This window comes from Coregonus lavaretus (assembly GCF_964263955.1).
Source record: "Coregonus lavaretus genome assembly, chromosome: 9".
NCBI classification, from domain to species: domain Eukaryota; kingdom Metazoa; phylum Chordata; class Actinopteri; order Salmoniformes; family Salmonidae; genus Coregonus; species Coregonus lavaretus.
Genome location: NC_139996.1, coordinates 16,169,954 through 16,196,314, shown reverse-complemented (window position 1 = coordinate 16,196,314; position 26,361 = coordinate 16,169,954). Strand labels below are relative to the sequence as shown.

Below are 26,361 nucleotides of genomic sequence, written 5' to 3'. Positions count from 1 at the left end.
GGCTGAGAACTGGGGGGTGAATACATCAATGACTGGTTGGTTTGATAACATGTTTAGTAAATGGAAAACTATTGTTGTAACTATTCTGGGTGCAGCTATAGCTTCTATGGGTATACTTGTTCTTTGTGGATGTTGTCTTATTCCCTCCCTGTGTCCGAGGGTTGGTGAGCAAGGCGTTGGAGAATGCAGTATCACAGCAGATGGTGAGATAAGGCCCAATCCCGGACTCCGACCAACCGAATGAAGAATATAACCCACCAGGCTTGGTGGAGGCGACAACGATTCAGATAGTTTGAGACTGGATGTTTTCCTAGAACTATAAATCTCTAGTTTAAAAGTTATTGTAATGATCTTTTGTGTATTAAAGTATTGTTTTAAGTATGATGTACTAGTTAACCGATGTTGCAGGATGTGATGAAGCAAATGTTCTTCACTATAGGCTTAGACTGTTGTTTCCAGATAGTGGGTAAACAGGTTAGGTACCATTGCTAAAGAGTAACATTACGCTTTTAATCATGGGGTAACCCTGATGAACCTGTATTGAATGAGACAATTTTTAATGTTTTTATATGCAAATCAACTTATATGCTTCAATGTGTGTGATTCATTTCTATAACAACATATATTTTGTATGTGTGTAATATTTAGTCAAAGGGTGGATTGATAGAATAATTATTAATGACTAATTATTACACCCTGAAACTGTGTGAAATGTGTTAGAATGTGTGAGTGTAGGACCAGTAAAGACTATGACATTGAGCTACTATTTAGCAATGTGAGTAAGAGTTAGACCATGCTAATCCAAGTTTATCATTTTAAAAGGCTAATTGATCATTAGAAAACCCTTTTGCAATTATGTTAGCATAGCTGAAAACTTTTGTGCTGATTAAAGAAGCAATAAAACTGGCCTTCTTGAGACTAGTTGAGTATCTGGAGCATCAGCAATTGTGGGTTCGATTACAGGCTCAAAATGGCCAGAAAAAAAAGAACTTTCTTCTGAAACTCGTCAGTCTATTCTTGTTCTGAGAAATTAAGGCTATTTCATGCGAGAAATTGCCAAGAAACTGAATGCCTATGTAGATATTCCATTAAAAATCAGCCGTTTCCAGCTACAATAGCCATTTACAACATTAACAATGTCTACACTGTATTTCTGATCAATTTGATGTTATTTTAATGGGGGGGGAAAATTATTTTCTTTTGAAAACAAGGAAATGTCTAAGTGACCTGATAGAATAATTATTAATGACTAATTATTACACCCTGAAACTGTGTGAAATGTGTTAGAATGTGTGAGGGGAGGGATTTTTGTATGACGTGTGAGTATAAAAGATGGACTCTGAAATTGTGATGGCAGAATTCTCAATGAATAAACATCTCTGACTACGCAGACCGGGACTCTGTCCGTTTCTTGATTTTGGGAGACGCACAGAGACACTGAAATAGTTTGTTAAATAATTCACATAACATGACTCCAAACTTTTGAACAGTAGTGTATATATTACCTGCCAGCAGCAGCTCCAGAGCTGCCAGCTCCCCGATGTCAAAGAGGTCACTCAGGATGAAGGCCTCGGTGAGCAGCTGTTCAGGGAGGAGACGTGCCCCTTGCTGGCCCTGGATGGCAATTCCTTCTGGGCTGGCTTTCCGCACCTTCTCCCTCTGCTCTGCACTTTTCGGCTAAACACAAAAAGAAAACATCAAGTAAATCAACTTCAGCAACACTCTGGTTTGCAGAAGAATTAAAACTCTTCTGAATGGTACTTGAAGCTTGTGTCTCACCAGGTTCTTGTAGAGTGAGAGGAAATTGGGCTTGTGTTTCTTGAGCTCCACTGTTTCCCCATAGCTCCTTCTACGGGCCCCACAGATTGGCTCCTGATAGGGGTACACAAGTAAAGTAAATCAGTCAGTGTTATGTGTGTAGCGCATACAATGTGTTCTGAGCATATCTTAGAGATTATGAGCAAGTTAGCTAACTTGAGTTTAGCCATTTGACATTTTGTTTACCTATAGACATTTGTTTCCTGGGGAGCGACGTCTTGAAGCTAACACCACCATTTAGCTAATAAGACGTTATTGAACTGGTAGGACGTTTGCTTCATATCAATCAATACCTTTAGTTATATTTCACCGAATTTGAAAATGAAACGTACCCACGCATGTTATTATAGCGATTGGCTAACGTTAGCTAGCTAGCGCTCCTCCTGTCTGAACGTGACACAGCGTTCTATACAGTTAAAGTACCTCTTGTAAACAAACATGTATTGTGATTGTTTGGTAAATAACCATAAACAATCTCTCACTGCTCTATTATTTGAAATAACAGAAAAATGAAGCCCATACCTGAATTTACCGCCATCTGCGCCGCCATGTTGATCTTGAATTCTGGAGAATTGGCTCTGCTTAGCGCCAGAGTAAAAATACAATATTATCATTTTTAAAACTTGTTTGATTACATATCTCTTCTGTCCACCGACCATTATATTATTAAGTATATAATGTGACTATTAATATATTTTTTAATGCAGTGGCAAAGTAATACAATATACTTATTTTAGACTACTCTTCAGGCGAGGTCTTCTTTTTGTATAGACCCCAGCTGGTGTATGGGAAATTTAGTTTTTCGTCAAGAAACTAAGCACTGAGCTAATGACGATTACTTATTTCTTTAAGTTGTCTTCCATTTTCAATTGGAATTTGTACATTTCCCTTATTTTTGTTTATGTTAGTATGTTACGGGAGAACTTATTTTATAACATGTTTAATTAAACTCAACCGGAACTAATACTGAGAGTGTTTGTTTCATAAGACTATTAAGATAGCTGCACCCTTGTGGTTAATGGGAAATGGTTTTGACAGGGAAAGGACTTTAAGAGTGATGCTTACACAGATGATACAAAGCGTTTTTAAAAGGATCTTTTGATAGTGTCGTTAAGATAATGGCTCGGGTTGTGAAAGTGTTTGTGACTCTGCGGAATCATTGGAAGAAGTCCACAGTCGCTGCGTGTGCCCTGTCATACGGTGGACACTGGCTATATGGTAAACACTGGTGCGTAACGTTTTCCTTCAGAATTACCGGTATGGTTGTTAAATCAAGTAATAATAATAATAATAATAATAAGCCATTTAGCAGACGCTTTTATCCAAAGCGACTTACAGTCATACAGATCATCACTAGCATGAATATCATTGAGCACGTACACACGAATTGGTAGCCATTGAGAAATCATCACCCATCAAGGTCTTACAGAACGGCTCTCATGATTTGAAATCCAGCAATATTGAATAACAGGAGGATGTCTTTTAATCAGTTGTTTTCTTTGTCAATAAATTGTTATTTATTTGTTCACAGTGATAATCTGCTGCGAAGAGAAGCTTGTCTGGCGGCCAGGGTGAGACATGGCTTATTGTGTACAATATGTGTCTGCGTTCAAGGATTCTGCACCTGCATTTACTGTTTTCTTCTCTAATGCAAAATACTCCATTCTCAATTGCAGGAATTTGGACGTCAGCAGATATCACCCCAGGAGCAGTTGAAGAAAGCCACAGTCATCCTAAACCCAGCAGCTTGTAGTGGGTAAATAAGAGATAATAGTCACATTCCCTAAAGTCAAACAAAGAGAATAAGCAAGAGGTCCAGCTTATTGCACCACCACCATTTCCCATTTCTATTGTCATTTGTGTTTGATTAATCTGTCTTGCTGTTCTCTTGCTCTTCCCTCTGATCATAGGAAAGCCAACAACTTATTTGAGAAGAATGCTGCCCCTATATTACACCTGGCTGGTATGGATGTGACACTAGTAAAGGTAGGCCTACAATTTTGTTTCCCCATGGCATCTAAGGCCTTATAGTCTATAGTTCTACATAGTATAATACTGTACATGTGTCTTCTCTCTTTCAGACAGACTATGAGGGCCAAGCGAAGAAATTGATGGAGCTGATGGAGAAAACAGACATGCTGATTGTGGCTGGAGGGGATGGCACTCTGCAGGAGGTTATCACTGGCTTGCTGCGGAGGGCTGATCAAGTAAGTTGTGTGGCATTGACTGTTGTATTATCCTTGTATTACTAATTGTATGTTATAAGCATTGTGTAATACCGTTTTAGCTAAGCTGTCTCTAACTACCCAGTTTTATGGGTGTTTCTCAAACCCAGGAGTCATTCAGTAAAACCCCCATAGGATTTATCCCACTGGGGTCCCACAATTCCCTGAGTGAGAGTCTGCACATCCTCAGTGACAATCAGGTGAAGTAAGTATCCCATTGAAACACGGCACACTTGTTCATTCAGATACAAACAAAACCCATGCCATCATCTTCTCCTTAGTGTCCTAAAATATCCTCCAATCTTTTTGTCATCCATATTGTGTCTTGTTTTCAGACACATCACATCAGCGACATTGTCCATCCTGCAAGGAGAAACGGTACCTCTGGATGTGCTGCAAATCAAGGTGAGACCAGAAGGGTCTGGGGTTCAGGGAGGGGTCAAGATGACACAAACTGATATTACCTTAAATTGCCATTGAATAACCATAACTCTATTGAGAGCAAGATAGAAAATGGTATTGTGTTTCTGGTTTTCTGTATCCAGGGAGAGAAAGAACAGCCAGTGTTTGCCCTGATTGGTCTACGGTGGGGGGCCTTCAGAGATGTGGCTTCCACCATCAAAAAGTAAGAACCCAGCAATTACTAGTCAAACTTCGGAGCTTATGGTAAACACGTTTCCCCCATATTATACTTTTACGTGCATAACATTCTAATAATATGAAGTTATGTTTCTTCTCTAAAAATACATTTCTCATATTGCTGTGCTTTCTATCTTAGATATTGGTACCTTGGCCCGTTGAAGACAAAAGCAGCTCATTGGTTCAGTACATTACGGGTGAGAAACATGACTGTTTCCATTTAATATCCATGTACCTCCATTGTTCCGCCATGCATTTGTGTCATGCTGTCTTCTTGCATCCCTCAGGAATGGCCCCAGGTTCACGAGGCCTCTGTGTCCTACCTGGCCCCGACCCTTCGCCCTCCTGACCTGCCCGAACAAATGCCCCAGCGCCCCAACCTAATGTACCGCATTGCCCGCAGACTGAAAAATTACTGGTACCCACCTATTCCAGGTAACACTATATTTGTGTTAGTGTTTGTTTGTCTGTCTGTACATAGCACTACGCTACGTCCTTTAAATGTCCTTGTGCATCTTCTATTTAACAACGCATGACTGGCATTGGTTATGTGTTTGTGCAGAGCCTCCCAAAGTGGAGGAGCCAGAGAGATGGGATGAGAGGACGTTGTCTACTTTGGAGCTGTCAATCCATACTCAGAACAAAAACCCTCTCCAGACGGTCAGTATTAATAATAATAATAATAATAATATTTTATTTTTACATAGTTGCTACCACAACAACAGTGACAGGATGTTAAAACTGCCTGTTCTCTTGTTTGTCCTTCAGCGTATTGATGACTCCCTGCTGGTGTGTGTGGAGCCAGACTCCTTCACCGTGGGAGAGTTCATCACTGTTGGGTAAGTTGTGGAGATATACTTTCTCACATTATTAGTGTAATAACTGAATAAAATAAATGAATGGTTATTCATGTAGCATGTGTCAAGGCTGTTGCATTTTCTGTGTTGCAGAGAGAAAAAAGCGCAGGACTCAACTGCATTCACAAGACAATCACTGAAGCTGGAGGCCAGTGCATGTCGACTCAATCTGCCCGAGGTCAGACACTCCCTCATCTGTTTTAGGCCTATAAACTTCAGATAAAAGACCAATGAACCACTGTGCCTCCATCTTGGCACTCCCCCACCGTTGTGAAAAATATTTTGGAAGCTATAGAAATGCATTTATTAATGTCTACATTTGTTTTTTGCCAAATTTATTATATTACAGACACCTTAATGCATTCTTCTAAATTATATTATGTCAGCTAAACATAAAAATGAACAAATATATTTTAAAAAATTCCTTAAACTATCATTTCTGTCCCCACTACAACAAAACATACTTAAATACATGTCATTTTGGCCTTGAAACATTTAATTTAAATACTGTAGAATTCCGTTCATTCATATTCCTACTGGGGAGTGCCAATATGGCCGACCGGTGGCTTCAAAGCCTCTCAATGGCCAAAACATAGCATCACCAATCCAGGGTTTATATACATCATTGGACAAGACGCATTACGGTCTTGTGGTTTTTATCATTATAACCCTTAAATAAATTACACTTATTCTTGTATAAATTGGTTTATTTTAGTATGCGTGCGATACTCCTTTTGCTCCATGACCTCTCTCTACTGTCCTGTCCCGTTTCCTCTCCCACAGGAAGGTGCTGGCTTCTACAACATCGACAACGAGGAGTACGAGGCCATGCCGGTGGAGGTGAGGCTGTTGCCACGGAAACTGCGCTTCTTCTGCAGCGCGGAACGCAGAGAGCAGCTCCTCACACAGGTCCAGTGAGGGAAGTGCTGCAGTGACAACAATATGCAGGACACAGAGAAATAGGGAGGAGGGTCAATGCAAGGGGCCAGTAGTGGCTGTATTGGGACTCTACCTCTACTGTATCTGGGAGTGTCTGCTTTTTTATGTCTGGAGTATGTCATTAAACAGCCATAACACACAGCTGGACCAATGTGGACCAGTCTACAGTGAGGTCTCATTGTTAAAGTACATTGACATGTTCAGTTGGAATATTTTCACAATTATGAAAGATGACAATATGATGCAGTAACAAGGACCAAGCATTTTGTTGCTATTTCCAAAGCCTTTAGCTCATAGAAGTCTGCCTGGCAGGACTATTGGTGTAACTGACTGGTTTACTACTGTATATTGTCATGTGTATTGTTAAATATGTGTAATAAGAATATAATTCAATAACTCAGTTATGATGCCAACAGTTCTGTCACTTTTTAATACCAATGGGAATAAACAGTCTTTAGAGATGTGCAGAGACGTTGTCCTCCATGTACAGTACTATGTTAAAATTAGATACATTGGTATGAGAATCACTCTCCCTTGGCAACACTATATCACAAATATAATCCATCAAGCATCAGAGAAAACATGTTTTATTGTTTTACAAAGTCAGTACTGTATAATGTCACCAGCTTGAAAACAACAGTGGCTCATGCGATCAAGTTACTAAATGTGTATTCATCACTAAAGTCTCATTGTTTTACAGTAGTACAGGTTCTGGATGTACAGTGGGGGAAAAAAGTATTTAGTCAGCCACCAATTGTGCAAGTTCTCCCACTTAAAAAGATGAGAGAGGCCTGTAATTTTCATTATAGGTACACGTCAACTATGACAGACAAATGGAGAATTTTCTTTCCAGAAAATCACATTGTAGGATTTTTTATGAATTTATTTGCAAATTATGGTGGAAAATAAGTATTTGGTCACCTACAAACAAGCAAAATTTCTGGCTCTCACAGACCTGTAACTTCTTCTTTAAGAGGCTCCTCTGTCCCCCACTCGTTACCTGTATTAATGGCACCTGATTGAACTTGTTATCAGTATAAAAGACACCTGTCCACAACCTCAAAGAGTCACACTCCAAACTCCACTATGGCCAAGACCAAAGAGCTGTCAAAGGACACCAGAAACAAAATTGTAGACTTGCACCAGGCTGGGAAGACTGAATCTGCAATAGGTAAGCAGCTTGGTTTGAAGAAATCAACTGTGGGAGCAATTATTAGGAAATGGAAGACATACAAGACCACTGATAATCTCCCTCGATCTGGGGCTCCACGCAAGATCTCACCCCGTGGGGTCAAAATGATCGGTGAGCAAAAATCCCAGAACCACACGGGGGAACCTAGTGAATGACCTGCAGAGAGCTGGGACCAAAGTAACAAAGCCTACCATCAGTAACACACTACGCCGCCAGGGACTCAAATCCTGCAGTGCCAGACGTGTCCCCCTGCTTAAGCCAGTACATGTCCAGGCCCGTCTGAAGTTTGCTAGAGTGCATTTGGATGATCCAGAAGAGGATTGGGAGAATGTCATATGGTCAGATGAAACCAAAATAGAACTTTTTGGTAAAAACTCAAATCGTCGTGTTTGGAGGACAAAGAATGCTGAGTTGCATCCAAAGAACAACATACCTACTGTGAAGCATGGGGGTGGAAACATCATGCTTTGGGGCTGTTTTTCTGCAAATGGACCAGGACGACTGATCCGTGTAAAGGAAAGAATGAATGGGGCCATGTATTGTGAGATTTTGAGTGAAAACCTCCTTCCATCAGCAAGGGCATTGAAGATGAAACGTGGCTGGGTCTTTCAGCATGACAATGATCCCAAACACACCGCCCGGGCAACGAAGGAGTGGCTTCGTAAGAAGCATTTCAAGGTCCTGGAGTGGCCTAGCCAGTCTCCAGATCTCAACCCCATAGAAAATCTTTGGAGGGAGTTGAAAGTCTGTGTTGCCCAGCGACAGCCCCAAAACATCACTGCTCTAGAGGAGATCTGCATGGAGGAATGGGCCAAAATACCAGCAACAGTGTGTGAAAACCTTGTGAAGACTTACAGAAAACGTTTGACCTGTGTCATTGCCAACAAAGGGTATATAACAAAGTATTGAGAAACTTTTGTTATTGACCAAATACTTATTTTCCACTATAATTTGCAAATAAATTCATTATAAATCCTACAATGTGATTTTCTGGAAAAAATTCTCATTTTGTCTGTCATAGTTGACATGTACCTATGATGAAAATTACAGGCCTCTCTCATCTTTTTAAGTGGGAGAACTTGCACAATTGGTGGCTGACTAAATACTTTTTTCCCCCACTGTAGCTGTGTAGTTAGTCAATGTTTTAAGTATAGGTTTATATTACAGTTGTGATCAAGGATTAACGGTTAGCTGTTAAAGTACTTGTAGCATATTAGTGCTGAAGTAATACAGATTTGGCTTTCTATTGACATTCAGTGGGGTGACATACTGTACAAATAAATTCAAATGAGCCAATGCTGGTACAGGTCTGAACAATTTCCACAAAGAAGGCATTTTATTATTATCATTATTTTTGTGTCGTGTACATTCTCTACTACATTTACATGATACACCTGTAAAACAAACAGTCGTATGCCCAGGATGTGCTGAAAAGAACAGGGTGGGACAGGTCAAAACAAACAGAGAAGGGTAAAGGGGCTAAGTCAACATGGGTGTGAAGAACTGTACATTTAATCATATTAGCAAACACCAATGTCAGTGTCAATTGACATGTTGATACAGTAGTTGGAAGTGTTTAAAATCTAAAACATTTCCTCTATGCCTCTTCCTGTTGACAGGTATAATAAGCCTGTGGTCTTGATTGAGTGCCTGCACTCAACACTAAAAGATGACCCACTAATTAGGCTTTATAATCCACACTGTCTGACAGAACTGTCCCCAGCTAAACCTCAATGAACAGTGCCACTATTGTCGACATCTACTGACCAGTCGAACCCAATGAAATCAGTTTGCTGTCTTCATCTAAAATATTTGATGAGTCATTGAGCTCACATCTATTGGATGACTGCTTCATACATTGATTTAAAACTGTCTCCCAGGACTATTTGAACAAAATAACGTAATCTCCAGGGCCCGTTTTCAAAAAGGGTCTCAGAGTAGGAATGGTGATCTAGGATCAAGTCCCCGTCCATGTAATCTTATAAAGATAACAATAAAAACGGATCTTATATCGGGTTCTGTCAGTCTGCCCAGAGAGGGGGGTAAATCCCTCTGTGAACCTCAAGCATGACATCACCAGAGAACTAAGAATACAAAGGAGTCATTGTTACATTGACGTGGCACAACGATCTCCTACCTGCAGCTGACAAGTTCCAACAAGAAAGAAACACTGGAGTTGTATCTGCCCTCTCAGACCACCCGTGGATTTAATTTAATCTGCAACAAATCTCATTGATAAACGGGCAGCACAGTTTGAATCAAACAAAAACTAAAGTACACAACACAGAAAGCTTCCTGCTGGCCCGAGACAGACAAGACATTTACATCACTGACTTCACTTTTATAAATAGTTTCTCTGCTGACAACATTGGTCCATTAAATCAGAGCACAAACAAGTTTACCCATAATCATGTGGTCATCAAACAAGAGTCCAGAGGTTGCAGTGTGGTGCAGCATTCATGATAAGTTAGTGTCATAGAATCACATTCATTTAAGTTTCCAGGTTCACAATTTTAAAAGTCTAATTAGAAAACTTGATAAAACACCACACAACACATTATCCAGAAGTCACCATACACATGTGCAATGTGACTGTGGAACAAGTAAACCATATAAAAGTGACCGGAGTCTGCCATATAAGTGTCAGCATTGGACCAAATCAGACAAACAGGTGCAGTCTCTAATGAAATGTTACAGTATTTAACAAATATCTTAGCTCCATAATAAATACCTCCTTGGATGACTCATCTTTCCCTTTTAATGTGTATGATTAGCTGACAAAAACAGTATTCCTATTTGAACCAAAAGAGGTCTTCATGTTTATGTGAAGCAGATTCATGTGAACTAGTCTTGATGTGTGAATCTTTCTTGATTATTGAAATTTGTCAAACACACAAATATTCACATTGCTCCTTTTTTCATTCTGAAAAATAAAGGTTGATTAACTTCAGCATCATTTGTTTTTTTAAGAGGAAAACCGAGTGAAACCACTCGAGGTGATCTTTACTCTCAGCAAACCTGATGCAGAAGTTTGGGAAACAATATCATGGTAAAGTAATTCAGCAGAAGGATTGAAATCCATAAAATAAAAGCCCTGACAATCACGTGAATATTTAGTATTACACTATACATGGTTAGGTAGAATCCTCTGTAAAGACGTAAGAAAAAAGGGCTTGGTGCCATGGCTGAATTTGGAGTTAAGGTTCCAAGTGAGAGGAACAATCAATTATCCATCCCCAAACTGGATACCTACTGTAGCTCCATGGTGCTGTTGGTCAAAGTCAGCAGTGCTCCATAGTATTGGGAGCAGTACAACGAGGCACATTGATCAAAGGTTCAACGGAACTTCCACTTCCAGTGACTAAGGCTGGTGATCCAAGCAGTGATCCAAGCGAACAGACAAACAAGACAAGTGGCTGTTGAATGTGAAACTGCAGAGTCCAGGCAGTGTCTATCATCGTGGCCCAATTGACCAGGTGAGCTGTCTCTAAGTTAACACTGGCCAAAGACAGCTGTATCCCGGAGCCGGGCGAGAGATCGAGAGACACCTGCAGGCGTTTGACTGGGCAGGAGGCCAGGGGAGGAAGAGTAGGAGGCTGTGTCTTCAGGGGAGCAGGAGAGAGGAGGTCAGGCCACACAGGGCTCAGGGGCAGCAGGGGTTATCGATGACCAGCATGGCATCAATGCCATAGAGCTCCAGCAGGTCCACCAGGAATGTGCGGTCTGCCTGAGGGTCCAGCCCCATGGCCCTCATGTGCTCTGCCGTCAGGGTGGGGTCCGCACTCGCCGCCACCTCCGATAGAGTCTGGAAGATACGGTTATTCTGCTCCATGAAAAACCTAGTGGAGAGAACAGAGGACATTCTGTAAGAAAGTTTGATAAACACTCCAGACTGAGCCCAACCAAAAGATACAGCTTGTTACTGTTATGTAAACAAACTCACAGGATAAAGAGGTCCTCCTCATTTGATGTGCAGTCTCCATCCACCTCCTGAGTGTAAAGTAGCATTTGCCTGAAAAGACATTAACATAATCATCATCATTGTCATCATCATCATCTCTTCAAAATGGCTGCCACCATTTATCAGTTTCTGTGTACCTCTGTTCGCTCAGTTTCCTATACTTCTCCCGGTCCACCCCATTCAGCCGGAGTAGTGGCTGCAGGCTAACTCTGTGTGTCTTCACATTCTGGTTGTCAACGTATACATCATACAGCTCCTTCTTCTCCTCAAAGATCTTCTCTGTGGTACCTAAACACACACCTTTATCAATCATAGCATAATGTATAGTGAACCAAAATATAAAACGCAACATGCAATCATTTCAAAGATTTCATATAAATTCATTAGGCCCTAATCTATGGATTTCACATGACTAGGAATACAGATATGCATTTGTTGGTCACAGATACACAAATGTACACTACCTTTCAAAAGTTTGGGGTCACTTAGACATTTCCTTGTTTTTGAAAGAAAAGCAATTTCTTTTGTCTATTAAAATAACATCAAATTGATCAGAAATACAGTGTAGACATTGTTAATGTTGTAAATGGCTATTGTAGCTGGAAACGGCTGATTTTTTATGGAATATCTACATAGGCGTACAGAGGCCCCTTATCAGCAACCATCAGTCCTGTGTTCCAATGGTACGTTGTGTTTGCTAATCCAAGTTTATCATTTTAAAAGGCTAATTGATCATTAGAATACCCTTTTGCAATTATGTTAGAACAGCTGAAAACTGTTGTACTGATTAAAGAAGCAATAAAACGGGCCTCCTTGAGACTAGTTGAGTATCTGGAGCATCAGCAAATGTGGGTTCAATTACAGGCTCAAAATGTCCAGAAACAAATAACTTTCTTCTGAAACTCGTCAGTCTATTCTTGTTCTGAGAAATGAAGGCTATTCCATGCGAGAAATTGCCAAGAAACTGAAGATCTCGTACAACGCTGTGTACTACTCCCTTCACAGAACAGCGCAAACTGGCTCTAACCAGAATAGAAAGAGGAGTGGGAGGCCCCAGTGCACAACTGAGCAAGAGGACAAATACATTAGAGTGTCTAGTTTGAGAAACAGACGCCTAACAGGTCCTCAACTGGCAGCTTCATTAAATAGTACCCGCAAAACACCAGTCTCAACGTCAACAGTGAAGAGGCGACTCCGGGATGCTGACCTAGGCAGAGTTGCAAAGAAAAAGTCCAATGTCTGTGTTCTCGTTCCCATTTCAATATTTTATTTTTATTGGCCAGTCTGAGATATGGCTTTTTCTTTGCAACTCTGCCTAGGTCAGCATCCCGGAGTCGCCTCTTCACTTTTGACATTGAGACTGGTGTGAAGCAACATCAGCACAAAAACTGTCCGTTGGGAGCTTCATGAGCAGCCGTACACAAGCCTAAGATCACCATGCACAGTGCCAAGCATCGGCTGGAGTGGTGTAAAGCTCGCCGCCATTGGACTCTGAAGCAGTGGAAATGCATTCTCTGGAGTGATGAATCACGCTTCACCATCTGGCAAATCGACGGACAAATCTGGGTTTGGCGGATGCCAGGAGAATGTTACCTGCCCCAATGCATAGTGCCAACTGTAAAGTTTGGTGGAGGAGGAATAATGGTCTGGGGCTGTTTTTCATGGTTTGGGCTAGACCCCTTAGTTCCAGTGAAGGGAAATGTTAATGCTACAGCATACAATGACATTCTAGACGATTCTGTGCTTCCAACTTTGTGGCAACAGTTTGGAGAAGGCCCTTTCCTGTTTCAGCATGACAATGCCCCCATGCACAACACGAGGTCCATACAGAAATGGATTGTCGAGATCGGTGTGGAAGAGCTGGTCCAACATCTAGTGGAAAGCATTCCCAGAAGAGTGGAGACTGTTATAGCAGCAAAGGGGGGACCAACTCCATATGAATGCCCATGATTTTGCAATGAGATGTTTGACGAGCAGGTATCCACATACTTTTGGTCATGTAGTGTACCTTAAAAAAAAAAAGTAGGGGCGTGGATCAGAAAACCAGTCACTATCTGGTGTGACCACCATTTGCCTCATGCAGCGCGACATCTCCTTAGCATAGAGTTGATCAGGCTGTTGATTGTGGAATGTTGTCCCACTCCTCTTCAATGGCTGTGCGAAGTTGCTGGATATTGGCAGGAACTGGAACACGCTGTCGTACACGTCGATCCAGAGCATACCAAACATGTTCAATGGGTGACATGTCTGGTGAGTATGCAGGCCATGGAAGAACTGGGACATTTTCAGTTTCCAGGAATTGTGTACAGATTCTTGCAACATGGGGCCGTGCATTATCATGCTGAAACATAAGGTGATGGGGGCGAATTAATGGCACGACAATGGGCCTCAGGATCTCTTCACGGTAAACCCACCATGGGGTACTGTGTTCACATCAGCAAACCGCTTGCCCACACGACGCCATACACGTGGTTGGACGTACTGACAAATTCTCTAAAACGACGTTGGAGGCAGCTTCTGGTAGAGAAATTAACATTAAATTATCTGGCTACAGCTCTGGTGGACATTCCTGCAGTCAGCATGCCAATTGCACACTCCCTCAAAACTTGAGACATCTGTGGTAATACATTTTACATTTTAGTCATTTAGCAGACGCTCTTATCCAGAGCGACTTACAGTTAGTGAGTGCATACATTTTCATACTGGCCCCCCTGGCCCCCCTTGGGAATCGAACCCACAACCCTGGCGTTGCAAGCGCCATGCTCTACCAACTGAGCTACACGGGGCCACGCATTGTGTTGTGTGACAAAATTGCACATTTCAGAATGACCTTTTATTGTCGCCTGCACAAGGTGCACCTGTGTAATGATCATGCTGTTTAATCAGCTTCTTGATATGCCACATCTGTCAGGTGGATGGATTATCTTGGCAAAGGAGAAATGCTCACTAACAGGGATGTAAACAAATTTGTGCACACAATTTGAGAGAAATACGCTTTTTGTGTGTATGGAAAATGTCTGGGATATTTTATTTCAGCTCATGAAACATGGGACCAACACTTTATATGTGCGTTTATATTTTTGTTCTGTATTAACTGTGGGTTCAAAAGCCCCAGGTCAACACTCACAGGCCACGTATGACATCTCTGTTGCCAGGGCAGCGATATCTGCCACATTGATGTAGAAGAAGGGGCGGAACTTGGGCACAGCCACACCTATCCCAGGTATAGAGATGTTGGCCAGAGAGCAACAGCAGTACACTGTGGGGAGTACGGAGAAACATGAAAAATGACAGAGAGCACTCAGTGACATAATACTGTAATAAAATCTGAAAAACAAATATGTGGGGGTTTGTAAAGGTGACTGTGTGTGTGTGTGTGTGTGTGTGTGTGTTTGTGTGTTTGTGTCAGCTGCTCCCTCTCACCCCTGTAACACACCACACCCACAGGTGGTGGGGAGAAGATGAGGATGCGTTTTCGGAGCAGGGAAAACTTCCACAGTACCATGATCTGCTCCCCAAAGAAGTGGATGAACTGGGACATGCAGCCGGCCGGGTGGGTGATCTGGAGAGGGCAGAGAGAGAACAGACTGTCAGGCTGTCTGATACGGTAATGCTTTTCCAGTCTGGATAAGTTTGCTCAGTATGGACCAAAAACAAACTATTGCCCAAAATCTCTCCTTGACATCGGAAGTCTGAGTTACATGCACATACAGTATCTCAAGTTATCACATATCTCAAAATGAACAAAACGCACTTAAACCAAACATTGAATTTCCAATTATCCACAACTAACACAAACAACAACCACACAGTAACATCAGTGACTGGGGCAGGTGGCCGTAGGTGCTCACCTTCATCTCTGGGTGCATGCAGCGGTTGATGGCTGGGACCCAGGCACTGGTTGGACAAGCAATGACCAGGCCGTTCCCTGCTGGGGGCAGCACAGCTTTCTTATCCTCATAGAAGGCCTCCAGAGGAGAGTACGAGCCAGGGCACTGCAGCTGGTGTCTGCATGGAGAGACACAATGTAATAGAAACACTATACACTTTCTATATGCTGACTGCAGTTGGCATCGCAATGATAACACTGGTAAGAAAGAGACTGTTATCAAAGACTCATCACAGCATGGTTTGATTGGATTAAAACTGGGATAATCTCTCCCTGGGAGATGGAAGTGGCGTAGTACTTCAAATGGATACACATAAGTACCTGTACTGTATAAAGTCAAGCTTAACCCCCCAAGCATACATCTCTACCATGAGCTGGATGTGTCACTTCTTTATGCATAGCCAATGAGATTTGAAGATTCAAGCAGAAAGACAAGAGTTACTGAGGGAAAATGTCTGGGTTTCTTCCATTTCAATGATTACATACAAAGACTTCATATGATATAAATGGCTTCTAGTAATGGTGGTGGCACTGACTCAGGGCTTATGTTTAATAGATGAGAAGACTGAAAATACAGACGAAGGACAAGAGGAAGGAAATAAGGGGAGGAATGTGAAACAGGACGAAAAAGAAAGAGAGTGACAAAGAGAGAGGATGGACAGACAGTGACACAGACAGTGAGAGCTAGCAACAGACAGACAGTAGGGTTGGGCGGTAATCAGATTTTCATACCGTCATACCGTTTCTGTACCATACGGAGGTATACGGTATTACCAAATGTGCACAGAAAGGGCACTATTTCAAAAACACATATACACTACAAGTAAAAAGTTCTCTTTATTTTTACATTGTAGAATAATAGTGAAGACATCAAAACTATGAAATAACACATATGGAATCATGTCGTAACCAAAAAAGTGTTAAACAAATCAAAACATATTTTATATTTGAGATTCTTCAAATAGCCACCCTTTGCCTTGATGACAGCTTTGCACACTCTTGGCATTCTCTCAACCAGCTTCATGAGGTAGTCACCTGGATTGCATTTCAATTAACAGATGTGCCTTCTTAAAAGTTAATTTGTGGAATTTCTTTCCTTCTTAATGTGTTTGAGCCAATCAGTTGTGTTGTGACAAGGTAAGGGGGGTATCCGCATGTGTAGTTCCCACCGTAAAGCATGGAGTAGGAAGTGTTATGGTGTGGGGGTGCTTTGCTGGTGACACTTTCTGTGATTTATTTAGAATTCAAGGCACACTTAACCAGCATGGCTACCACAGCATTCTGCAGCGATACGGCATCCCATCTGGTTTGGGCTTAGTGGGACTATCATTTGTTTTTCAACAGGACAATGACCCAACACACCTCCAGGCTGTGTAAGGGCTATTTTACCAAGAAGGAGAGTGATGGAGTGCTGCATCAGATGACCTGGCCTCCACAATCCCCTGACCTCAACACAATTGAGATGGTTTGGGAAGAGTCGGACGGCAGAGTGAAGGAAAATAATCCAACAACATTTACATTTACGTCATTTAGCAGACGCTCTTATCCAGAGCGACTTACAGTTAGTGAATACATCTTTTTTATTTATTTTTTATATATTTTTTTATACTGGCCCCCCGTGGGAATCGAACCCACAACCCTGGCGTTACAAACGCCATGCTCTATCAACTGAGCTACATCCCTGCCGGCCATTTCCTCCCCTACCCTGGACGACGCTGGGCCAATTGTGCGCCGCCCATGAGTCTCCCGGTCGCGGCCGGCTGCGACAGAGCCTGGATTCGAACCAGGATCTCTAGTGGCACAGTTAGCACTGCGATGCAGTGTCTTAGACCACTGCGCCACTCAACAAGTGCTAAGCATATGTGGGAACTCCTTCAAGACTGTTGGAAAAGCATTCCAGGTGAAGCTGGTTGAGAGACCGCCAAGAGTGTGCAAAGCTGTCATCAAGGCTATTTGAAGAATATAAAATATATTTTGATTTAACACTGTTTTGGTTACTACATGATTCCATATGTGTTATTTCATAGTTTTGATGTCTTCACTATTATTCTACAATGTAATTTTTTTTTACAAATTAAGAAAAACCCTTGATTGAGTAGGTGTGTCCAAGCCTTTGACTGGTACTGTATAAAAAAAGCTGGCATGGTAAAATAGTGGAATTTTTGTCTGTAAATTAAAGGGATATTAGAAAAGGGGCAGTATATGTACTGCTGAACATCTCAGCTTTACTGTACTATGTGACAGGGATCTGGCACACCTGCATTGAACCGTTGTTGTGTAAGTGATTGAAAATTGTACTGTGTTGACATCAAAATGTGAAAACTTTATTACTGTTCATATTCAATATGATTTTTTGGTTACTACATGATTCCATATGTGTTATTTCATAGTTTTGATGTCTTCACTATTATTCTACAATGTAGAAAATAGTACAAATAAAGAAAAACCCTTGAATGAGTAGGTGTGTCCAACCTTTTGACTGGTACTGTATATAATAAATATGTTTTATTTATTTTTTACACACAAAACAATTTAGGCAACAGGGATCTTGATCCAGGAGGGGATTGAATAGCTCTGCTGTAACCAAGAAGCTTGATCTTGACATCTAGCCACTTAGCTAGCAAGTTAGCAAACCAAATGCATAGCTGGAGCCCTGAGCTGGATATAATTTATTTGGCATCTTAGATTTGTTATAGTTATACTTAACTTATAGCTAGAAGCAGTGGCATAGCGACCGTTATATATATATATATATATATATATATATATATATATATATATATATATATATATATATATATATATATATATATATATATATATATATATATATATATATATTTTTTTTTTACAGTATTTAAAATGATACCGTCGGTATTTCGAAATATACCGTTTATACCGTATACCGGGGTATCGCCCAAGCCTAACAGACTGACAGCCAGAGCAACGGACAGAGACAGACAGAGAAAGACAGACAGACAGAGAGAGAGAAGTACTTACCTAACCTGGTTCTCGAGGAAGTGCATGTAGCGGTATAGGAGGGTGTAAGAGGGAGACAGAATACCCACAGATTTCATCCGCGCCCCTCTCTCCAATTCACTCTCAACAGGCATGTTAGCAAAACAAGCCAGCCCAAAGTAGCAGCCTTTACGGAAATATCTGCAAAAATGAAACCGACATGGATGAATGTAGGGAATGTATACAACATCGTACATATTACTGGTAGGGCTCTGATGGTCCTCTGCCAGTAACACTGTTCATTCAGGTGGGGGAATAGTCTTACATGAAGTCGTTGGCGATTCTGTGTGATCCGCTCGCCATTGACTTGAATTCCACTCCGTCAAGATTCACGTCTTGGGGTAAGCACCATTCCACCATGTTACCTGCCATTGACACACACAAACACATACACTTGATTTTCTATACTGTTCACTTCACTGTGAGAGAATGAGATTCATCCACTATGTCCCCATTTTTTACCTTCCACATTATATCTTACTATAAAACTCAGCGTACCATAAAAGGGAAGTTGAGGAGAGTAAGTAGTAACACTGGTTTCCCAGGACTCTCAGAAAGCTTTCCCTTCTTAGTGACCTTTGTGTAACAACAAAGGAACCCACGCTCTGCCCCTATAACCACTGAGACATCCAGAATATTTTCCAAGCTGTACAAGGGGGTTTGAATTATCAAATTATAATGAATGCAACAGTAGGTTACTGCATTACCCTATTCCGTGCATGGTCTCAATTTAAAGAGAGTTTGTTGAACCTTATGATGGCAGAAGAAAATTATCATTTGACAAACTGTGCTTTCACTGCTCAACAAATGTTTGCCACAACTGTTTTGGGTCTTTAGATATTGGGTCATATTTGAATAGCGTAGATAAGCAAAGCTAGTGGGAAGTAAAGAACAGTAGGCATTTCTTGCAACGTCATCTTTCAGTGTGTGCGCACTTCCATGGAATGAGTCAGTCCCCCACTGTGCCCAGTAAGGTAAATACCACTCTCTCCCATACTATATAGCTCTTGCTCACCTGATCTTGTGTCAAAGGTTACCACAAACACAGCCACTATTTGGTCCTTTTCCTCCCATCCCATTCGTTCTTTCAGAGATATTCTAGAGTCGGCATGGATGGGACTGGGAACACCCCACGGGCCAGAGTGGTCAAGGTGGGGGATCCTGTTCACCCTGGGAACCGTTGTTACACTTGCTGGACCCCAAGAGCTGGTGCTTCTCCCGATGGCAAGCGCAGTACTTCCCAGAGAGCGGCCGTCTGGCGGATTTGATTCCGATCCATTTTCTTTTGCTGGTGCGGGAACCGCTTGGGTCAGTTCGGTTGGTTGAATCTCCTCCCAGTTGAGCAGTGGAGCGCGATCCGACTGCTCGACCATAGTGCTTCCTAAATTGAGATGAACAACGCGAAACTATGCAGAAAAATAATTTCCACTAGATAAAGTCAGTAGGGTACTGCTTCAACAGACCATTATGTTTTTCACTCCTCCCTGCAGTGTTCTTGCTATTTGTAAGCGTGTCACATGCACCGATAAATAGTATTCTGCCAGCGCCAGCGCACAGTGTTTTAGTGATGATGTCACACACTTCCGCTCACGTGGATTGATCAATTTTGATAGGTGACCTATTTTACATACCGTTATTTGTGATAAAGTGTGTTTATGAAGCTCCCTTGCTTTTCATGAATGTTACATTTGTAACATTTGTAATCTAATGATAGGCTGGCCCGAAGTTGTGTTGTTGATGAGTCCATAAATTGTTTTAATTGTTGAGAAATATGTTCATTAATAGGACACATACATTATGTAATTATATGCATTATTTAGGATCACAAAATAAATTGTTTATGATCAAAATGTTCATACTACTGTACCTTTAAAATAAGGTGTGTTTATTTATGACAGACATTACATTCAGCCAATAGGATGCAGTAAAGAGGCCAACTTGATAGCTGACGTATCTAAATAGTTTAAATAGAATCTGCTTATTAACATACTCTGCGAAATTCAAGCCTGTTGGTCTGGTTGGCAACTTGATCGTAAGTAATTCAGAAGAGTATTCATTCAAACTTTCAAACAATTGGAAAATATCTAAAAGTAAGGAATACATTATAAATGTAGCACTATTGGAACTGTGTATGATCCAAGCGCCTGTCTCCCATTCCCAAACATTAATTTGTTAGTAGGCCATGCATGTAACCGTGTGAGAACTACAAGGGAGTCAGGTGTTTTAGATCATTTCTGTTAAAGGATAGTTTAACTAATTTTCTAAAATAAATGTGTTACCTTGAAGCAGCCTTCTTCTCCATATTGGTTTCAAGGTAAGGAACAAGTCATTTGCACTAGGCTATCCCTTGGTGTTACATCATGGAAGAATCACTTCAATATCAATGCCTCTCTTCTAGAACTCCTTGAGTCAGGGATGGCTATGGGAAGTGACTGGACGGTGCAAAACTTGGACTTCTCAAGCTGTGGAGAAGAAGAGGAGGGTAGTGACAGCAGTTTGGATGAATGGAGCTCCAGAACTCCTCAGATCCTAAGTCCCAACTCTGTGTGCAGGACTCCCATAGTGCAGCGTCATCGCACCAGGAGCATCACCATATCCCCATCCATCCCAGTTTCACCGACCACCCCCATTCCCTATGCCGCCTGGAGGAAACTGAGGCTCTGTGACTCCCCCAGTACTCCCAAGGTGTGTAGACATTTATCATATGTATAATATATGCCATTTAGCAGATGCTTTTATCCAAAGCGACTTAGTCATGTGTGCATACATTTTATGTATGGTAGTCCCGGGAATCGAACCCACTATCCTGGCGTTGCAAACTCCATGCTCTATCAACTTACTACAGAGGATCATGCCCTCATGGATTGCTTTCTTGATTTCTTTCATCTGAAGTTATTCATGTGATCATGCTTATTTCAAGTGGTGGAAAAATCATCACATATTACATTACAATGTGTAGCTACCACCAATGTAAAATCTTGGAATTCAGTGCATTTTTACAGGTCAAAAGGATTTATTTCTCCACATCCCTCTAAACCCAAGAGTCTGCTGTCCAAGTCGACTCTGCCCAGTTCTAGCACCAAGATATGCCGCAGTCAGAGGGCCCTGCGCTTCACCACTTCCACTGACCCTGCTCAGTGCAGCCGCATGCCCTCTGTCAACGTGAACCCCTTCACCCCCGACACTTTCCGCAGGACCAGAGAGCACTACAAGAGGAAGAGTCGGAGGAGTGACCACGATGATGAAGACAATGATGACTATGGATTCAGGTAACCCAACTAAGGGTTGTGATTGTGAATTTGATTGTTTTCTGTGTTTTGGTGATTTGTTTAATGGCCTTGCTACCATGTGCTATCTGAGTACCTACAGTGTTCTGAGACTGAGTGGGTTTGTGAAGTTATTGTCATCTCCTCTTTTAGAATGAAACCGAGCCATACGTCATCAGAGGAGGATGATGAAGCATTTCTCCCGTCCAAGGTACAAACTATTTTTGTCCATTGGTTGAACAGTTGGCTCTCTCTCTCCCCTGCCTGTCTACGGCGCATTTAGTCACTAAGCTCATCACTTTTGGACACCTTCCACTGTTCCTCTGGCCCTCCTAATACTCTGCCATTCACTCTCCCACTTCCTGGTTTTGTCCTCCATCTGTCTGTGCAGAGGCAGGCTGTCCAGGCTTTCATGCTGTCTAGGTATGAGAGTGAATTTCTGGAGCTTGGACGCATCGGTGCGGGGGAGTTTGGAGTGGTGTGCAAGTGTGTGAAGAGGCTGGACGGCTGCTTGTACGCCATCAAGCGCTCTCGCCGACCACTCGCAGGGTCTGCCAATGAGTGAGTCAACACTACCGGCCTCACATTGTTTAAGAATAGCCTGGGCCTTATGATCAGTGTGAGAATCGGAAACAGATCATCTACAGCACGTGAAAAACTCATTCCACGGAGGGCCGAGTGTCTGCGGGTTTTTATCCTCCCTTGTACTTGATTGATGAATTTTAAGGTCACTAATTAGTAAAGATCTCCCCTCACCTGGTTGTCTAAGTCTTAATTGAGAGGAAAAACCAAAAACCCGCAGACACTAGGCCCACTATGGAATGAGTTTGACACCCCTGATCTACAGATAATCAAATGCAGAGGGTCGTTGAGATGTTCTACTTTATTATTTACAGTATGTAATGGATGTGGTTTGAAAATACGTAATGATGTCCCCTTTCGTCCCCAGGCAGCTGGCCTTAAAGGAGGTGTATGCACATGCTGTACTTGGACATCACCCCCATGTCGTCCGCTATTATTCAGCATGGGCTGAAGATGATCACATGATCATACAGAACGAGTATTGTGATGGTAGACTGTGGATATATATTTTTTGTTTCATTCCCACCTGCACTGTTGGAGCTCGGAGCTTAAGTATTTCACTGTACACTGCAACTACATCTGCGACCCTGTGCATGTGACTAAATAAAAATTGAATCTAAATGACTGAATATTGGCGTGGGTGGGGGGGGGGGGTTGGTCAGCAAAATGTCTGGATTGATGTATGAGACTTGTCATGAATTTCTTTGCGCTTCTCAATGTACTGTGTTGTGAACAATGCAGGTGGGAGTCTCCACGATGCCATAGTAGAGAAGGAGGCACGTGGAGAGCTGTTTCAAGAGCCGGAGTTGAGGGATCTACTTCTTCACGTCTCCATGGGTCTCAAGTATATTCACAGCTCTGGACTTGTGCACCTGGACATTAAACCCAGTGAGTCTCCTCTTCTCTCTTTACTTATTCACATCAATGTATGCTTCTCACCTCCACTGTTTCTCACCCCGCTCTTGTTTGTAGGTAATATCTTCATCTGCCAATGCTCAAGCACAGGTGGAGTGGGTGAGAGTGAGGAGGAAGAGGACGGAGGCCCTTCAACAGGGGTAGTTTATAAAATTGGTAATTGTTGTTTTTCACTTAATATCCACTCATGTTTTCTCTACTAGCTTTGGTGCACTCTGCACTGCATTATGGACATACCATCTGTGATTTCTGTTTGTCTCCGCAGGTGATCTGGGCCATGTGACATCCATCAACAGCCCACAAGTAGAGGAGGGGGACAGCCGCTTCCTCGCCAGCGAGGTCCTGCATGAGGTACAGTAAAAGTTGTGGATCTATTCAGACTACTTTTGTTTGTTTGAATGTATACCTTCTATCCCATGATTCTCCCTGCTGTCCAGGACTACAGCAATCTGCCTAAGGCAGACATATTTTCACAAGGCCTGACTGTGCTGCTGGCAGCAGGGGCGCCCCCTCTCCCTCAGAACGGAGATGAGTGGCACAGTCTCAGACAGGCACAGTTACCCAGCCTGCCCCAGGAGCTCTCCCCTGCTTTCAGAAGCCTCATTCAGGTACCATATGTACTCATACTTTACTTAACTGTACTTGTTTTGGTCATGTCTGCACTCTTATACCTTTGTCTTACTTTTACACCATCTTTTGTTTTTTACTTCTTGGCATGATTTGTATGTGCTCAATGAAGGGTCTTATGAAATGCCAGCTGGATATATTTTCTGTACTTTCCAAATCAAATTGTGTTTAGCATGTGCCGAATGCAGCTGGTGTAGACTTTACAGTGAAATAATTCCTTACGAATCTTTCCCAATGATGCAGAGTTTTACAAATAATATTATAAACTGGGTGGTTCGAGCCCTGAATGTTGATTGGCTGACAGCATGGTATATCAGACCGTATACCATGGGTATGACAAAACATGTGTTTTTACTGCTCTAATTACTTTTGTAACCAGTTTATAATAGCAATAAGGCACCTCAGGGGTTTGTGGTTTATGGCCAATATACCACGGCTAAGGGCAGTATCCAGGCACCATAGCCGTGGTATATTGGCCATATACCACACCTCCTCAGTTACTATTTTATAGTTAAACAATAAGGCCTAACGCAAGGAATAAAATACAGAAGAATGGAGCTATGTACAGGGAGTACCAGATCAATGTGCAGAGGTACAAGGTATTCACAGCTTAGGAAGGGACAGATATTAACCAGTACCACACAAAGCTAAGTCAACACACTGATTGCCTTTCATTCTAGATATACAAATAACAACAAATGTCGTCCCAAGGTTTATCTCTTGGCATTGCTATATTAGCAGCTTGTTGGGAGTAAGCTCTCTTTGTGTCTCTGTCAGACTCTGCTGGATCCGGAGCCATCTCAACGACCCTCTGCGTCAGCTCTATGCAGACACCCTGTTTTGAGGAAGGAGAGGACTGGGAACCTGGCTGCTCAACTACGCAGAGAGCTCAACGTGGAGAAGTTCAGGACAGCCATGCTGGAAAAGTGAGGGGAGCGATGATGTCATTTGCATAGAAGTTGGTTGAACTGGACAGAATTCTCCACTAGGGGGTGCAGTTTAATATGAAACAGAAAAAAATGCATTTCACCCCTGTGGCACAAATCATGCTGATTGTTATATATTTAATTGATCAATAAGGCTGGGGTACATAAAGTATGAAAGAGACTAAAGTAATCATTTATGCTTTGAAATTGTATTATTAAAGTAAGTGAATGATTCCATGTACGTAAACACCCTCTTGTCGATTCCTCCACAGAGAGCTGCAGGAGGCTCGTTTGGCAGCACTGTCCCCACAGCAAGCCTTTCCCCCTGGGCTGCAGCAGCCCATTAATACAGGGTCCTTGCCCAAAGCTGGGCGGAGGCTGGTCGGTAGGAATGCTGCCCGGTCCATGAGCTTCGGCTGCCCAGGGTATGGAGTGTGAAAGGTGATCACATGCTGGGCCTTATTGGAAGTACCAGAACACTGACTCTCCTCGCTGCAAAGTCTTGGTGTTGCCCCTGACTCAAGGGACCTCTTACACTGGCTAAATGTATGTTGGTGAGCAGCAAGGTAAAAGGTTACCAAGAAGAGCCTGTGGTGGTTTATTTTGTGTGTCAGTGTAGTTGAATCACAGTATTTTAGACTAATTTATATCAAAGCGGGAAGGATTTGATGCAACGCTCCATTAATTCCTTGTGTAGTGCTTCTGCCTTTTATCAGTGTTTAACTTCTGTGGAGTATGTTTTAGTGTGCCATAATTTGGGCCATTGAGAACTGCTGCAGACACCAGTGAGTGCAATGCCAAGTGAGCAATGTTTTATCAACAGCAATGATTTGTTGCTTTTTACAATGTAAATAAACTTTTAAAGTCATGAAATGGCCCTCAGGCTGGAGTTCTTTGTAAGATGTTTGCCTTGCTTTGAAAGTGTAGACCACTAAAACATCTAAAGAGTATTTCACCATAAGGACACTAGAAACAAATGCAGTTTAGCTGCTTTACATCATGTGTCTTTTTCTATGAAGTCACACTTGAATGGTTTATCACAGGGCATCGGAATTACGGAAACCACATTAACTGTGGGACTTTCCAGAGGACTAGACTGAGTTTATCTATTGGTACAGAACTGCGCTAATATAACTGGTGGCAGGACAGATTTTATTGCAAGGGGTTGCCACATGCATGGTTATTACTCATATATGCAAATGTTAATTTCTCTCTGACAGTAAACCACCATAGATTGTTAACTCTATGTGATTAGACCAAAACCCTTGCTTGGGGTCAGTATTTTATATTTGACCTCAAATTTCATTCAACATTAAATGCAGGGATATAGCATTCACTCATTACACTTTCCCATATTTGCAATTGCATACACATTGTTTTTGCTTCATTGTACAATTGAGCTCAATTTGTTACATTTTGCTCAGGAAAAGGTTTGGTCCTGACTCCTAGCATGACTTTACCTCCTTATCTTGCAGTCACAGCACTGGGCTAAAAGGGGAAACCCACA

General features: G+C 42.0%; 3 protein-coding genes and 1 pseudogene across 6 annotated transcripts in view; 2 read left to right on the top strand and 2 right to left on the bottom strand.

The window, feature by feature from the left end:
• Positions 1-2,368, bottom strand: part of LOC311134878 (nuclear pore complex protein Nup205-like) — a 45,981-nt pseudogene extending 43,613 nt beyond the window's left edge. Inside the window, exons 1-3 of the transcript XR_014615403.1 lie at positions 2,341-2,368; positions 1,780-1,872; positions 1,506-1,677 (exon numbers count right to left, since the gene is read on the bottom strand). The product of XR_014615403.1 is annotated as a nuclear pore complex protein Nup205-like (transcript). The remainder of the gene's footprint in view (positions 1-1,505; positions 1,678-1,779; positions 1,873-2,340) is intronic.
• Positions 2,369-2,601: 233 nt separating this feature from the next.
• agk (acylglycerol kinase) lies at positions 2,602-6,942 on the top strand. The gene is made up of 14 exons (XM_084169400.1): positions 2,602-3,046; positions 3,350-3,389; positions 3,495-3,574; positions 3,729-3,804; positions 3,900-4,025; positions 4,154-4,248; positions 4,379-4,448; positions 4,589-4,668; positions 4,822-4,879; positions 4,970-5,117; positions 5,245-5,342; positions 5,451-5,521; positions 5,633-5,717; positions 6,323-6,942. Exons 1-14 carry the CDS (start codon positions 2,937-2,939, stop codon positions 6,455-6,457), a joined length of 1,272 nt encoding a protein of 423 aa, XP_084025526.1. The 5' UTR covers positions 2,602-2,936; the 3' UTR covers positions 6,458-6,942.
• Positions 6,943-8,980: 2,038 nt separating this feature from the next.
• Positions 8,981-19,911, bottom strand: dennd11 (DENN domain containing 11; the record flags this gene model as incomplete). The annotated part of the gene is made up of 9 exons (XM_084169399.1): positions 8,981-11,509; positions 11,614-11,682; positions 11,769-11,919; positions 14,759-14,890; positions 15,055-15,193; positions 15,483-15,639; positions 18,521-18,679; positions 18,804-18,903; positions 19,554-19,911. 9 exons carry the CDS (start codon positions 19,909-19,911, stop codon positions 11,314-11,316), a joined length of 1,461 nt encoding a protein of 486 aa, XP_084025525.1. The 3' UTR covers positions 8,981-11,313.
• wee2 (WEE2 oocyte meiosis inhibiting kinase) lies at positions 19,763-25,721 on the top strand. 3 transcript variants are annotated; one of them, XM_084169398.1, is made up of 12 exons: positions 19,763-19,846; positions 20,937-21,223; positions 21,581-21,807; positions 21,958-22,015; positions 22,196-22,365; positions 22,754-22,875; positions 23,128-23,274; positions 23,359-23,457; positions 23,567-23,652; positions 23,739-23,909; positions 24,706-24,854; positions 25,127-25,721. In XM_084169398.1, the coding sequence occupies exons 2-12, from the start codon at positions 20,954-20,956 to the stop codon at positions 25,290-25,292; spliced, it is 1,665 nt and encodes a 554-aa protein (XP_084025524.1). In that variant the 5' UTR covers positions 19,763-19,846; positions 20,937-20,953; the 3' UTR covers positions 25,293-25,721. The 3 variants fall into 3 exon arrangements, with proteins under 3 accessions (XP_084025524.1, XP_084025522.1, XP_084025523.1); XM_084169396.1 differs by lacking the exon at positions 19,763-19,846 and adding an exon at positions 20,062-20,151; XM_084169397.1 differs by lacking the exon at positions 19,763-19,846 and adding an exon at positions 20,551-20,570.
• The last annotated feature ends 640 nt before the right edge of the window (positions 25,722-26,361 follow it).

Excerpts from the sequence above, each read along its gene's own strand:
- agk (XM_084169400.1), top strand. The coding sequence starts at position 2,937 with ATGGCTCGGGTTGTGAAAGTGTTTGTGACTCTGCGGAATCATTGGAAG. Across the intron at positions 3,047-3,349 it reads TGGCTATATGGTAAACACTG|TGATAATCTGCTGCGAAGAG; the intron begins GTGCGTAACGTT and ends ATTTGTTCACAG. Across the intron at positions 3,805-3,899 it reads TGGATGTGACACTAGTAAAG|ACAGACTATGAGGGCCAAGC; the intron begins GTAGGCCTACAA and ends TCTCTCTTTCAG.
- wee2 (XM_084169398.1), top strand. The coding sequence starts at position 20,954 with ATGGCTATGGGAAGTGACTGGACGGTGCAAAACTTGGACTTCTCAAGC. Across the intron at positions 22,876-23,127 it reads ACAGAACGAGTATTGTGATG|GTGGGAGTCTCCACGATGCC; the intron begins GTAGACTGTGGA and ends TGAACAATGCAG. Across the intron at positions 23,653-23,738 it reads CCAGCGAGGTCCTGCATGAG|GACTACAGCAATCTGCCTAA; the intron begins GTACAGTAAAAG and ends CCTGCTGTCCAG.